General features: G+C 32.4%; 1 protein-coding gene, 3 non-coding genes and 1 pseudogene across 5 annotated transcripts; 4 read left to right on the top strand and 1 right to left on the bottom strand.

Moving 5' to 3' along the window:
- Positions 1-1,261: 1,261 nt before the first annotated feature.
- On the bottom strand, positions 1,262-3,895 carry LOC111291975 (serine/threonine-protein kinase D6PK-like). Its single transcript, XM_022884134.2, has 2 exons — positions 2,758-3,895; positions 1,262-2,231 (listed from the first exon to the last, which is right to left on the bottom strand). The coding sequence occupies exons 1-2, from the start codon at positions 3,480-3,482 to the stop codon at positions 1,358-1,360; spliced, it is 1,599 nt and encodes a 532-aa protein (XP_022739869.2). The 5' UTR covers positions 3,483-3,895; the 3' UTR covers positions 1,262-1,357.
- Positions 3,896-7,136: 3,241 nt separating this feature from the next.
- Positions 7,137-7,219, top strand: LOC149516620 (small nucleolar RNA Z199). The gene has a single exon (XR_016346043.1). It is a non-coding gene; the product is annotated as a small nucleolar RNA Z199 (small nucleolar RNA).
- An 87-nt stretch (positions 7,220-7,306) lies between these two features.
- On the top strand, positions 7,307-7,383 carry LOC149516619 (small nucleolar RNA SNORD18). The gene has a single exon (XR_016346060.1). It is a non-coding gene; the product is annotated as a small nucleolar RNA SNORD18 (small nucleolar RNA).
- Positions 7,384-7,626: 243 nt separating this feature from the next.
- LOC149516618 (small nucleolar RNA R64/Z200 family) lies at positions 7,627-7,732 on the top strand. The gene has a single exon (XR_016346047.1). It is a non-coding gene; the product is annotated as a small nucleolar RNA R64/Z200 family (small nucleolar RNA).
- A 2,459-nt stretch (positions 7,733-10,191) lies between these two features.
- Positions 10,192-12,217, top strand: LOC111291974 (AAA-ATPase ASD, mitochondrial pseudogene; annotated as a pseudogene). Its single transcript, XR_016345871.1, has one exon. The product of XR_016345871.1 is annotated as an AAA-ATPase ASD, mitochondrial pseudogene (transcript).
- Positions 12,218-15,273: the final 3,056 nt, after the last annotated feature.

Raw genomic sequence — 15,273 nt, 5'->3', positions numbered from 1 at the left:
ACCACCAAATACTTTTTGGTGTGAGTTTCTATAAATAAATATCCCCAACAAGTCATGACAGATGCTTTGAATAGACATGTCAAATGTGCTTTGTCTGAAACCAGATTACAAAATTGACAGTAAACAACATTTATGGGCTCTAAGAGCATTTCTTTAATGTTCTCCATCATTCAGGGCTTCAAATCTTGAAAAGAATTCAAGATCTTTTTGACTTAGGTATGGATATTCAAGTCTTTACACTCCAGTTGTTGATAACATTTGGAAAAGGCATGGTTTAGTTTACCAGAGAACATGGAACTTTTTCAGAATTTGATTTTGCAAAATTGAGAAAAGAATTCAGTGAAAAAAAAAAACGCAGTTAAGGAGATTCCAACACAAAGACATTGTCAGTTGTTGGTATTTTCTATATGTTTAAATCATGTCAAGAATGAATCCGAAATTTAGTTCAGTTGAATCATATTATCATATTTAAAAGATGATAACTAATAGATCTGAAATTTAAATCTCGACAAGTGTATCTTCCTTTATTTTCAAACTGCGATCTCGTTTGTATAAAAAATTATGTCAGGAATCATTCTCTAATTCTTCTGTAATCACTATCAAGCCTCTCAATTCAGTAGCAGTAGGCTGAGAAAAAACACAGATAAAAGCGAAAGGATCATTTACAAGAAAAAAAAAAAGGCTACTGCAAAAGAATAAAGTGCACCCCACCCCCATCCTTTTTTCTTTTCTTTTCTATTTTTGTGTGTTTTTCCTGGGTAAATAAAGCAATAGCAGGAGCAATTCAAGCAAGAAGGGACACATAAAGTTCAAAGCGAATATAAGAAACAAAATACCAATAGGAAAGTGACACAACATTTCCTCATTTGCTAGATGCATCAACAGTTCTACAAAACCAACCCTTTACTATGATTTGTCTAGTTTCAGTTTCTTTGGCAAAAGTTCATTTGCAGATAAAGTTTTAGAGAATAACTGGGTGAGTCCAGATTTTAGACCAGGAGTGAGTATGGAAAAGGGGCTTAAGCCCCACCATTGGAGGTCCACAATATGAGACTCTTCAATACTAAAGGCACAAAAGAGGGGAATGAAAGACAACTCATAGCAAAAGTTGCTTCAATTTTTGTCCTCTTTTTGAAGTAATTAAAAAGGAATTCATGTTTCAAGTGGGTTCATCGTCCCCATTATACGCCAATTGTTGCGGGATAGCAACTGTAGGAATCACATCAGTAAGACATTTACTTATGATGGAAAAAAAAGCAAGTTATCTGGCAAAGGAGATAAGATTTCATTGAGAACATGAACACACATCAACAATCTAACCACCTCAAGAATAACCACTATAGCTTCCCGCCAAAATTCAGAAAAAATCAAAATCTAAGTAAGGACCAGATGACCTGTCTGAGTCTGTGGCTCCCTTATCGTTTGGAGGCAAGGATGACATAAATGCCAGATTTAGAAATGAGATATCAAAGGGTTTAGGGACTTCTGGAGGATGTGTACTGCGAATAAGAGCCCAATTAATACTTTCAAAGAAATGATGCTGCTTGATCTCTGTGGCACCTCTTTTGAACCCAAGTCTCTTTTGTGGGTCCTTCACAAGCAGACCACGGATTAAATCCTTTGCAGCAAAACTGATTGAAGATCCCTCAGGAAATTTTAGGGACTGACCAACCACATTGAATAATGTCTCCCGATTACCATTGCCTTTAAACGGAGTCCTTCCCAGCAATAATTCGTACAAGAAAATACCAAATGTCCACCAATCAACAGCACTCCCATGGCCATCTCCTCTAATTATCTCAGGAGCTAAATATTCATGGGTTCCAACAAATGACATGGAGCGGGCATTAGTTGGCTCTGCAATAAGCACAGGAAATGAATCTGAATTCACCAAATTTGTTCTTTCACTTTTCACCTTTGCTGCTTTGGAACTGAGAAACCGAGGTTTAAAGCAAGATGGCTGCAAACATGCAGGCTCTACACATACGGGTAGTTTGCAGGCTGGATCAATGCAGGCTGGCTGAATACAGTATGAAGTGATTCTAGATGATGGCTCGGAACTGGACTGCACAAGGGTAGGATTGACAAAAGATCGCAACGACAAATCAAAATCAGATAACATGATGTGGCCATCCTCTCTCACCAATACATTTTCAGGCTTTAAATCCCTATATACCACACCCATCATGTGTAGATACTCAAGGGCTAGAAGGACTTCTGAAGCATAAAACCTGCGAGAACATAGAAATTTTATCAGAAAACTTACCAAACCTCGAATACATTCCATGGAGATAATCTAAGCACAATGACAGATTCACATTGACAATTTGAACTGACAACCGAATCCCTTAGAGTTCATCCAAACAGAATTAGCAACTGTCCCGAATATTCCCAAGTACACTGTTAGTACCAGAAACTGAAACATGGTTTGAAAAGTAAACAATTATCATGAACAACCAAAGCTGAACTGACAGTTGAAGCAAACTATTTTCTACCCCATGAATTATACACTCCGAACTCAGGTTTAGCACAAATTATCCAAATACATTGTATCAAAAGTCCTGAATACCAAGTCATAATAAAAAATAAGTTCTGTTTCACTTCTCCTATTTTCAAGGAATACCTTAATAACATTTCCCTGACTAGTACTATTCCTTTTTTGGTCAAAAACAAGATGTAGCCAAACTTAGGACGAAAGATGGCCAAACTAGCAACCTAAAATATAACATATTAAACCTTAAAAGGTTAGAAACTAACCTTGCAGCTGCTTCCGAAAAATGCTTGCCCGGCTGTCGCTGCCGGAGAATATGAAGATCCCCGCCACTGCAAAACTCCATCAACAAGCAAGAAAACTTCTCAGTCTCAAAATGTGAATAAAGGGTTGGCAAAAATGGATGATCTAACAAACTCAATATTTCTCTCTCAGTTTGTGCCCTCATTATCTTCTTCCTCCCAGCTAACATCCCTTTATCCATAACCTTCATTGCAAACAAACATCCCATCCCTCTTAATTCAGCTAAATAAACACTCCCTATATCTCCACACCCCAACTTTTTCAACAACCTAAAATGAGCTAACCCCAAGTCCCCATCTTTACCCTTAACATACTGTATTGCATCCCATCTTATATCATTTCCTTTATGAGGTTTGGATGGACAAAAACTCCTAAAACTACTACACTCATTTGCATCAAGACTACTCTTTTCACTCTCTTCACAGTCAGTAGTAACAGAATCAGCATTCCTACTAACACTAATTTTATTGGCTGACTCAGAATTACTACAACATAAACTAATGCTAAAATTATTCTTATTGAAGTTAGCATCTTGAAAACTACTACTGCTACTTCCATTATTGCTAGAACTAACATTAGAATCAGACCCAGAAACGCTAACGCTGTTATTATTCAAGCAAAGGTCTTTGATAGTGTTGGTGACAGCAAAAGCTTCAAGCTTTTCATATTTTTGGGGTTGTTCATCCATGTTTGAGAGAAAAGAAATGAGAAACCTGTTTGATGAAATGTCTGAAAGATAACAGGTTTAAAAATCTGGAGATTGTTGGTCAAGACAATGTGGGGTGTGACCGAGGCAGTCAAAGAAAGAGAGAGTGAGACGCGGGCTTAACTTAGCATGGGGAGTTGGAAATCAAAGGAAGGGTTAAAACTGTTTTCAAATTTGAAATACTGAGGATAACTGGGTAAGAACTAAGAATAAGATAAGCAAATTGGTAACTGGTAAGGTTTTTTATTTCGATAAACCCAAGGTTGAGTTGGGTTTTGAGTCTTTTTCTTACAGTGTCCCAGAACATGTTACAGCTTACAGCCAAAAACAAAGAGAGAGGGAGAGAGAAGGAGGAGTTGGTGGGACCCAATTCACGAGGAGAACAAAAGCCATTCAGATTTTCTAAAACACAAAAAAAAAAAAAAGAAAAACCAATAGCCAATACCGTTACACTGGTGCCTTTTGGTTTCTCCGGGGAAAAAGTTGCAGCTGGGATTAATCATACTTGTTCATAAGGCTGGTTGGTGAATTGGTGCCTGCCTGGTGGTGGGTGGTTTTTTTTTATTTTTGGGTGATTGGGTTGGCGGTGGGGTTTCAACTTTCAAATAATTAGATTAATGGTTGGTACTCGGTAGGTTTTATAATTGACATATTTGGGTAAGTCTTGACACTTTGCTGTTTTGGTGGGTGTAAAACAGTAAAAATACAGATTCCAATTCAATTTCAGGATTTAATTCATTCGATTCAATTAATTATTTTTAAAAAATATCGGTTTGGATATGCTTTTTTACCCTATCGAAGTTGGTGGATTAGACAATTTTTCAGCCTTTTATTTTGGTAAGTGTTTTGGAGTTTGTAGTAAGTATTTTCAGATTAAATATAAAAGTAATTAACAATGAAAATTATGATTTTCTTGCATTGCAATCAAGACTCCCATTAATACTATATGCATGCAGGCATGTTTGTATGATTGAAAGTAAGAAATGAGGTGAGAGTAGAGAGTTATACAAATTGGTAACCATTTCCCAACACAATAACTTGGGGAAGGCAACTTCTGCCATAAATTTGATTAAACAAGGTATTTTTGAATTTGTATTCATGTTCAGATCAGCACGAGCAACAACTTATTACTTCATTACAACTTCCATAATTTCAATCCATTTATGAACAAAAAACAAAGCCAAACAGCTAATAAATCGGTTTGGCTCGGACGAAAAAAATTGGAAGAAAAGTGATCACTCACCTCAAACAGGGTGCCATGATCACTGATCATATTAAGATAAAAAAAATTTGGAAAATGTCAAATATCTTTTTTTCAAAAAAAAAAAAATGAGGCCGCTAACCTGTTAGGATGAACTTTAGCTTTCTGTAATTGGAGATATGATTCTAGTTTTAAGATGATGACAGGTTTCACTTTGTCAGCCTAATTGATTGGCTTGAGTGGTTGAAAAAAATGGAGATTTGGATGAGAATCCAGGCAAGGAAAGTAAAGAAGTTTCACTTTGATATAAATTTTATATGGGTGTTTTTTTTTATACAAAAGAGTTTATGATATAGAGATAAAGAAAAAAAATTACAGGTATTGAAATATAAATTTTAAATTTATTCGATATCAATTTTTAAAAATAATTATATGAATCAGATGCATTAATTTTTGAATTCAAATTTATATACGTGTTTGTATTGAGTATTTGTACGAGTTAAAATAACCTAAGAAATGGCTAAATTTGGTTAATATGAAAATGAGAATTTTTGGTTGTCTGAGTAAGTTAGATTGTCAAAATAGTATCATATCAATAATAGGCAAAGGCAATGAGTGATTTGTTGATGAAATTAGCTTTTGTATATTGTGAAAATGAAAAGACTCAATTTCAAATGTCATACTTCAATCAAATGACAATCATAGATCATCCGATTTCTCACATATGGCTTCTGAATGGTGATTTCTCACCTGGAAAGCAATTCCACATATAGTTTCAAAAATTTACTGCAAATATGTCAATTTCCTTACAGCTGTTTGGTTTCTGTCTCCAAATTTATATATGATATAATTTCAAAACCCTTTTGTCTTTCATCCCATTGAATTCAAAATGAAACCATTTCATGTTGCTGCTGCTCTCCTGCTCCTGTTTCTGGTAATGTCATAAACATTTATTATCTAATAATTGTTGCGTATTTCAAATCCAATGTATGAAACAGGGATAGCAGTACCATTATTAATTTGATGAAAGCAAATAAATGTTGCAGGGAATTCACTAGCACATGCTGTCGCATTTCATGCATACAACAAATGCACTTTTGCTCTATGGCCAGCAACTGCTTCCAACACCGGCCATCCAGTGATAGCAGATGGCAGATTCTATGTCCCGCCAGGCCAGACGCAGCGCATTGAGGCACCCTGGACATGAAATGGGAGAATTTGGGCACGGACAGCATAGATAGCAACTTCAACTCCAATCGGCAACCAGCTTGTGAAACTAGTGACTGTGATGAAAGGCACACCTCCGCAACATTACTCCAAAGTGTTCTAAAAGGAGGTCAAATGCAAACCAAAGGTTTATTATGTTGATCTTGGAGCTTAGTTCAGCTGATTTACGAAATCATCTTTAAAAGATAACATTCAGTAGATCTAGATTCAAATCTCAGCACCTTCAATCTTTTACCTTGTTCTCAGATTATGTACCAAAAAAGTTCTTGATGTTAACCTGGTTGATGGGTACGACCTGCCTGTTTCTGTTGCTACACAACCATTTTTGCCTAACTGAACCATTGGAAGGTGCTCGAAAAGTCCTTTGACAAGGATGGATAAGTTGTTGCTTGCAAAAGTGCTTGCGTGGCTTTCAATCTTGATTCATTTTGTTGCAGAAACGAGCATGGGACCCCTGCAAAATGCAAACCAAACATATACTCAAAGATGTTCAAGGATGCTTGCCCTTCTTATTATAGCTATGCCTTTGAGATGCCTCCACCATTGGTAAATTGTGCATCAACAATTGGAGGAAACTCACAAGATAATCAAGTCCAACGGACTGATGATATTTTATTGAAATTAGAAAAATTTTACACATTGCAAAATCTTGATGATAATTATGGTTTTCTTTCACTTTATAATTCACAATAAAACGTTTAATGGAAAATTATTAAAATTAAATTAATTATTGATGTTAATAATGAAAGGAAGCAAAATCTTTAAAAAAGAAGTAAATTTTAAATAAAATGTATGTATATTATTTAAATTTATTACTGATAAAATTAGAAATTAATTTTAATACAATATAAAATTAAAGAAATGAAAAAGAAAATAGTAAAAACAAAAAAAAAATAAAATTAAAACCTAAAAATAATCCCAAAAAAGAAGAGCTGAAATTTGAAGCCCAATAAAGACTGTTCGGCCCATTTTTACTTATTCAGCATTCAGCCCATTACTATTCCGAAGGCCCAAATATAAAACGTTGTCGTATTCATCTAGGGTTTATCTAAGCCCCTCCAATTAGATCTATAAATATTAGTCAAAACCAGTAGCCCTTGTCACCGTTCCATGGGGTTACTTTCGTTTCGAAGTCGTCTTTCAAAGGGAGGGCCGGGGTTCTAATTTAGGAAAAATCGATTTGTTTTTGAAAATTTCGTATTTTTCATCCATCAATTGATGAGAAAACCAAAACTGCAACAATATGATTGGATTTATTCCATGATTACTTGTATTTAAGTCTCTGATGACCAATCTTATCTATTTTTCTCTTGAAATTTCTTCAAAAAATTCTCCTTTTTTGTCTTCTTTTTTAACGAATTAAATTTCTTCAATGTTTGAGATATGATGAGGTTTTATTTGGTCCGTGTTTCTGATTTAACCGTGACCGGCAATTTTTAACCAATTTCTGATCTCAAAACTTCCTCAAATATTTACTTTTATTGGTATTACTATAATTTTTTCTAAAAGTTTTAATTTTTTAATGGAATTGGCTCTGTGATTAAATAGCCTAATTTGGGCAATATACGTATTCCGATTTGCATAGAAAAATGAGCAGAAAACTTATGAGAGAAAGAATGAGAGCTTATTTTTTAAATTTTAAAGAATTAATTTTGATTTTTAATTTTTTTTTTGTGAAATTAATTGTTTCTTAAAAAGCTTCTGCTGTGATGAATTATGAAAAAAAAAAATTCCCATGTCAGACTTCAGAGATTTTTTTTTAAAAAAATCCATGAGAAGAAAGTTCATGTCTTCTGAGCAGAAATTTGATATGTTTTTAATTATCTTTAATTCTTTGTTTGTAATTTGTAATTTATACATAAAATTTAATCGTTTAATGCATTAAAAATTGGGGGTTAAGTGTAAATTCTGTTTTCAGTGATCAAACAATCTTTGTTTCATAGTAATTCACTTCTAATTTGCTTTCCTGAATCTATGTTTTTTGGTCTTTTTTTATACTTGAAAGTGTCAGCATTCATGAATTATTGCTAAGAATATGTTAAGATAAAGGTACTGGAAAGATAATTTTGATTAAAGAAAGCTTGATTAGAACAATTGGGATTTCAGAATTTGATCTCAAGAACAAGAATTTAGAATTTGATTAGAAACCCTCAATACTCGATTTCAAGAATTTGAAATGAAAATAGTCTTGTTTGTCACCAGCTAAGAGAGCAGAGGAGAGCTGATTTGGACGGAAAAAAAAAAAAAAAAAAAAAACCCAGAGAAACAAGGTTGAATTGAATCTATTCTGTGAAGCATAGCATAATTTTTTTGGTGAAAAACTGTAGAATGAAGAATCTATTTTGGTTGATTTAGACCAAATCACATCCATATTCAACTAATGAATGCCACTCATTCCCGAAGCCACAAGATTATGTATAGGTTGTTTATTCGATTAATTTTAAATCAAATTAGTATTCAATTCAAAATTAAATTAATTGAATTATATTATATTATTTTTATTTATTGAATTGAATCAAATTTTTTAATTTAAAAAATGAATCAATCAAAATTAATTATATCAATTTGATTAATTTTTTAATTAACCTAATAATAAAATATATTAAGTTAAATTATATTTTATATTTTTATATTTTCATATGTAAACAAGTTAAATAAAATCATCTAACAAAAATATTCATACACTAAAAAATTAAGTTAAAAACTCTAATAATCTAAAATGAAATGAATAAATTTATATAATTTTAGTTTTACATATAGATTTTATAATATTTCAATTCAAATTTTGATTAATTCAGTTAATTTGATTTTTGAATTCAATTAATTAAAATTCAAAATTTTTTAAAAATTATTTTTGATAATCAATTAAGATTATTTTGATAATAATCAATTAATTAAATTAAATTAATTCAATCGATTAATTTGATTAAAATCGAATCATAAACGCTCTTGGGGAATGCTACATCTCTACAATGTTAAAGGCTTTTTGAAACTAGAGGGTAAGTTGGCTTTTGGTGCTTGTAAGCAAACATTTACAAACAAGTAAGGGTTAGTTTAGCATTTAGGGAAATTTTTGGGTTGAAAAATATGTGGAAAAAATGCAATTAAAAAGCTTGGTAATAAAATGATTAAAAAATTTAAATATCTAGTAATATTATGAAAAATATATTTAAAAAATTATTGTTATAAATAATTATTTTATGTGAATATTCAAAAATATTAATTTTTCAAAATAAAATAATTTTTTAATAGCTTTTTAACAGAATTAACAGACCCAAAAAAAATCTTATTATTTTATTAATTGAAAAATTTTAAGATGAAATGTTCATTTTTCATTATACTTAAAACTTAAAATCCAGTATGTATTTTATTCTTCTAAAATTGAAAAGTCAATAACCTTTTAACATAAAAACTACATTCAATAACAATGCTAAACTATGTCTAAGAATGAAAAAATAATTCAAGGTTTGAGCTTCTCAATTTAGCCAATGGCATTGAAGTTAAACCATGTGGGTGTGTTAATTGTAACTTGGTTGGCAATTTTTTAGCTTCTGTCTTCCCTACTGCATATTTTATTCACCTTGGTAATAAAAATTAGCTGCGTCCCTGGTCCAGCTTTATCAAGGACAAAACTGAACTAAAGAGCACCTTCTGAAACTTTTATGGAGACTAATTCGACCGATTTTTAAAGTTTGAGTTCAAGAAATGACAAAGAAATGGGTCCCTCTTCAAAGTCTCAATAACTATCCATTGACCTTTCAAAGACACGTGAAAGAAATGAACTCTAAGAGGGCCCTTGGCTTGTTGAATCTTCCATTGTCCATGTGAACACATGAATCCATGATTACATCATTCTGGCAGGAAGGAAGACTTAGGCTCAAAATTTATATTCTTTTTTTTTTTTATTAAGGTGATGTAATTAAAATGCCAGTTAGGCTTAAATTTATGAGCTTAAACTTAAGATTAAAGATTTGAATCTTCCATTTTCCAAGTGAAGTGTACGTATTATATCTGATACTGAAGAATCAGATTAATTTTCTTTTGCCCTTTTTTTGTTGCTCTAGTGTTATGGATCAAAGAAAATCTTCTTGACTTTAGGATGTTGCTAAGAGGTGGTGGCCACCGTCATTTTTATAATCTAATGTTTTTGCAAGTCATGACTGGTGGCTAAATCAAGACAACTGGAAACTTCGCTGCAATATTGTGTGAAAACAAATTTAATACTCCAATAAAAAAAACTGAATAATCAATGACTGGTGGACTGCTTTTAATCACTACCTACTTCTTTTATTCTATGGCTTAGGTGGAAACTTCCTCCAGAGATAGTGTGGAAAATTGCAGCTTGAACACCAAGGAAAAGTGCTTGTTCGATATTGTGGAAAATTGTAGCTTGAACACCAAGTTAGGAACAGTGCTTGGTCTCCTCTCTCTATATATAGAGCAGTTAGCCAAGTTAAGAAACACTTAAAATATTCACAAAATTTAAACTGTGGTGGAAAGAGTTGCAGAAAATGATGATGGGAGAACTGTGGTCTCATGCAGGCTCAATCATGGGGAGTTTGGTGTTCATTTATGCCATGTTTAAACAGTTTTTCCCTTATCAACTTCAAGACTATTTCGAAAAATATTTCAAAAAACTTGTGAGTTGGGCATATCCTTATGTTGAAATCACCTTTGATGAATTCACTGGGGAACGGATGAAGCGCAGTGAGGCCTACTCTGCAATTAAAACTTATCTGAGCGGTAAGTCTTCGGCGTCTGCTAAGCGGCTTAAGGCTGATGTTGGCAAAGATAGCCAGTCTGTAGTCCTTAGTATGGATTATAATGAAGAAGTCATTGATGAGTTTCAAGGGGTCAAGGTTTGGTGGTCTGCAATGAGAACTCTTCCGAAAACACAGCGAATTTCATGGTATCCCGCTGATGATGAAATGAAGTATTACAAGCTCACAGTCCACAAACGCCATAGAGAACTCATCACCGAGTCTTATGTTAGTCATGTGTTAAAAGAAGGAGAGGCCATTGCAACAAAGAACCGGCAGCGAAAGCTCTACTCTAACAATCCTAGTGGTAATTGGTATGGATACAAAGGGAGCAAGTGGAGCAATGTAGTGTTTGAGCATCCTTCAACGTTTGATACTTTGGCAATGGATGCCAAAATGAAAGAGGAAATCAAGAATGATCTCATCAAGTTTAGCAAAGGGAAAGATTACTATGCTAGAATTGGAAAGGCATGGAAGCGTGGATATCTCCTTTATGGTCCTCCAGGAACTGGCAAATCATCCATGATTGCAGCCATGGCAAATCTTCTGGATTATGATGTTTATGATCTCGAACTTACTGCAGTCAAGGATAACACAGAGTTGAGAAGGCTTTTGATTGATACCTCGAACAAGTCAATTGTAGTGATCGAGGATATCGATTGCTCTCTTGATCTTACTGGCCAAAGAGAGAAGAAGAAGAAGGAGGAAGACAGCGACGATGAATTGGATCCGGTTGCAAAAAAGGCAAAAGAAGAGGAGAAAAAAGATAGCAAGGTTACTTTATCAGGGCTTTTGAATTGTATTGATGGTCTTTGGTCGTCATGTGGAGGCGAAAGAATCATTATTTTTACTACTAATTATGTGGAGAAGCTTGATCCAGCTCTAATAAGAAGAGGAAGAATGGACAAGCACATAGAAATGTCCTATTGTTGCTTTGATGCATTCAAGGTACTGGCAAAGAATTACTTGGAGATTGACTCTCATCCATTGTTTGGAGAAATTGACAGATTGTTGGGAGAAACGAAAATGACTCCTGCTGATGTTGCAGAGAATTTGATGCCAAAATCAGATTATGACAACGAGAAGACTTGTTTGGAAAGATTCATTGAAGCTCTTAAGGTTGCAAAGGAGGAAGCAATTAAGAAAGAGGAGGAAGAAGCTCGTGCAAAGGCGGAGAAAGAAGAAAAAGAAAAGGAACAATCTGCTAAAGATGTCAAAGAGGTGAAACAGAATGGTGTGGCAGCCGAAGAAGTGAAAGAAAATGGTGTTGCAGCAAAAGAAGTGAAGGAAAATGGTGTTGCAGCAGAAGAAGTGAAAGAAAATGGTGTTGCAGCCAAAGAGGTGAAGGAAAATGGTGTTGCAGCCAAAGAAGTTAAAGAAAATGGTGTCATCCATTAATCAATGAAGTACATCTTTGTTTGCATTTGAAGCTACTTGTATTGCTTTGTGTAATGCTATTCATGTTGCTATTTGGATTGTGTACTCAATTTGATTGTGAAATAAGAATTACTAGCTAATATGTTCAAAGATTTGGCGATTTCCCATCTTTTCCTATTGTAAATCAATATTGCTAGTTATATTGTGAAACAGAAGTTCAGTTTGTGTATGGGGAATCTTTGGTTGTTGTTAAGATAAAAGGATGCAAACAAGTTCAATCTTTCCCAAGTTGTTATTTCTGACAAAACCCATTGGTTGAGGAGTTTGGCTTGTCTAGTGGGACATTAAAATCATATGATCTATTCATTGATGACTTTCTGCTCTTTTCCCATTTTCATGGTAACCACCCCAATTCTCCTGCCTTGTTCTTGGAACAAAATAGCAATCCAGATGGCTACAACATTCTAATTAATCAGATCTTTTCCAAAGGAATGTTGACTTACCTAATTTCTAAGTATCAATGGCGGCAATTTCCTTGATTTATAGATTTCTAGTTCGAATCTTTGCACTCAACTTGACATTAAAAAAATAAATGTTTAAGAAGTTTTTTTGAAAGGCAAGACATAAATCATGTTTAACAACAGATTATTATATGTATATTTGTTGTTTTGCAGGAGAAGGAAGATCAGCTAGTTGTCATAGATGAACAAAAATTTATTAAAAAAAAAAAGCAAGGTGGAAATTTCTTTAAAGTGTCGTATGCAATGGAAATTAACTACTCCATGAAGACCAAAACTGAATAAAGAAAGACCTTTGATTGCATTTGATGAAATTAATTATATTTGTTTCTTAATTTCATACAATCAGACCAAAAATGGCTGACACCATCTATTGTTACTGTTGTTTTCTTTTCTCTATCTGAAAAAAAAAAAAAGGGAAGAACAATAGAAAAACTCTTGTGTGCATTTAAAGCTATACTATGATATAAAGATTGTCCTGCTGTTCATTAAGTACATATTTTTCTGTTCATATTTCTTAAATTTTCTTTGTGATTAAGTGCATTTGCCCAATGAACCAACTCTTGTCAACTTGTAGAAAATAGACCTTTCGGTCAAAGCTTTTGGCTGGAGGGCTATTGAAGTGATAAGAATTATATTACAATAATTATAGATGATATAATCTCAAAGATTAACGTAGATAAGAAATTAATGTGAAATTATCGTGACATTCGATTTCAAAATCATTCCAAATTCCAAATTACCGATTGAACGAATCCTTGTCGGTGAAGACTTTATGCCTTTCTGTCATTTCAGGATGTTGGAAAAACTAAATAGAAAATTATCATTTGGTCATGTCCTGTACATGCAATAAATTCATGTATGCCGACGAAACTAGCAGGTTGGTACCTCCCTTGGACTCTTACGGTCCAAATAAATGCTCCATGAAGACCGCTCTATGATTCTATGAGTATAGAGAAAAGTCAGTGTTCATATTATGAAAATTCAGACTTGTACAGCCCTTTATATAAAAGTAAACTCATTAATTCTATAGCTCATAACTTCAAATGTATACTTAATTTGCATAAGAGTTTTTTTTTTTTTTTTTCCAGCCAATTTTCTCCAACATGTGGAACTTGTTTTTGACGGAATTCAACAAATTCATTGCTCTGGATCTCATACATCAAATGCACAAAAATGGAATTTTTGTTATCAATTTAAACAAGGAGGGCAACATGCTGATTCTACCTTGGGCTCACATGAAAATCCTGCTGGATTTAATTCCCAAAATCCTGCAAGTCCTCTTCTTCTGCTTGTGAAAGAACACAAAAAATTCTTGTCATGTGCGAAGAACTTGGATTAAAGATAGATTAAATCTTACTTTAGTATCTTCTGTTGGCCCAAGTTTGAATAAACTCGGCTTTAGGGTTAAGAGCAATTGTAACCTAACTGTGGCCCAAGTTTTATATTTCTTTTTTTAATTCCCTTTTCTTTTAATTATTTGGATAAAACTAAAAGGTAGATATGATAATTTGAAATATAATACGATGATACGATACGAAAATAATAAAATAAAGAATACGAAGATAATACTACTTAAAACTTTAGAAAAATCATAAATAAGTTTAATAAAATTAAAAAATTATATATTTATGAATTTATGTTAATATGAATTGTAATACGTAATTTTTATACAAAATATGACATAAATATAATATTTTATATGACACGATAATATGAATTGTCAAATCTACTAAAAGGGTAAAAAAGGAGACTTAAATCTTGAAATTCACATCAATGTATGTTAAAGGTAAAAAATGAGACTTAAATCTTGAAATTCACATCAATGTATTTTTTCCTTTTCGTCTGCTCTGCGAAGCATTCTTTTTGAAGTGCTGAATTCAGCTTGTTCTTGCCTAGTCCAATTACAATTGATCGTTCACATTTTTCAGATTTACACTAATGACACCTTAATTCATCAAAACTTAAACTTCAATAACTCAATAACCTGTCATCCAAATGATAGATTTGGACTTAAATATAAAAAAAAAACTTGGGTTTGAATTAGTTTTGGATTTCAAAGTTTTCTGGATAAAAATCAAGATCCCAAGTCTATAACTTACATCAAATAATTGTTTTTTATATAATTAATTTTTGAAATGTATGTGATGCACTTGTAATTTTTATATCCAAAAATTCATTTCAATAAATAATTTTTTTATATTATCATAATAATGATAAATAATAATAATTTAATTTTGATTTCGATGAATAATAAGTAAATTTTGATAACTTTTGATATAATTTTGATTTTAATATAATATGAGTAAAATTTGATAATTTTTATATAATTTTGATTTTGATAATTTTTGATAAAATTTGAGTTATCATATATTTAACAATGAATTCTGTAACAAAGAATGAATTCAATTCTAGTATAATACAAATTTTTTTATTTAACAACAATATTGTTTCATTCAAATTTAAAACTTTTTTCACTAAATTTTCTTATTAAATAGGTTTGTGGTAGATTTATCTAAGTCTTCCAAAATAAAATTTCTACCTTTATTTTTGCTAATAACAAAGGTTTAATTCCTAACAACTTTAATATGAAAAAAATTATCGATGATTGACAATTAAATTATCATTGATTTATTATTATGTTATCTGCGATTTATTACTAAGCTATCAATGATAATTTATTAAATTAT

The sequence above is a fragment of the Durio zibethinus genome, chromosome 10, assembly GCF_047325235.1.
Source record: "Durio zibethinus cultivar Kanyao isolate XHJ-2024 chromosome 10, ASM4732523v1, whole genome shotgun sequence".
In the NCBI taxonomy this organism is placed as follows: domain Eukaryota; kingdom Viridiplantae; phylum Streptophyta; class Magnoliopsida; order Malvales; family Malvaceae; genus Durio; species Durio zibethinus.
This window is presented reverse-complemented; position numbering and strand designations above follow the sequence as displayed.

Excerpts from the sequence above, each read along its gene's own strand:
- LOC111291975 (XM_022884134.2), bottom strand. The coding sequence starts at position 3,482 with ATGGATGAACAACCCCAAAAATATGAAAAGCTTGAAGCTTTTGCTGTC. Across the intron at positions 2,232-2,757 it reads TTTTCGGAAGCAGCTGCAAG|GTTTTATGCTTCAGAAGTCC; the intron begins GTTAGTTTCTAA and ends ATGTTCTCGCAG.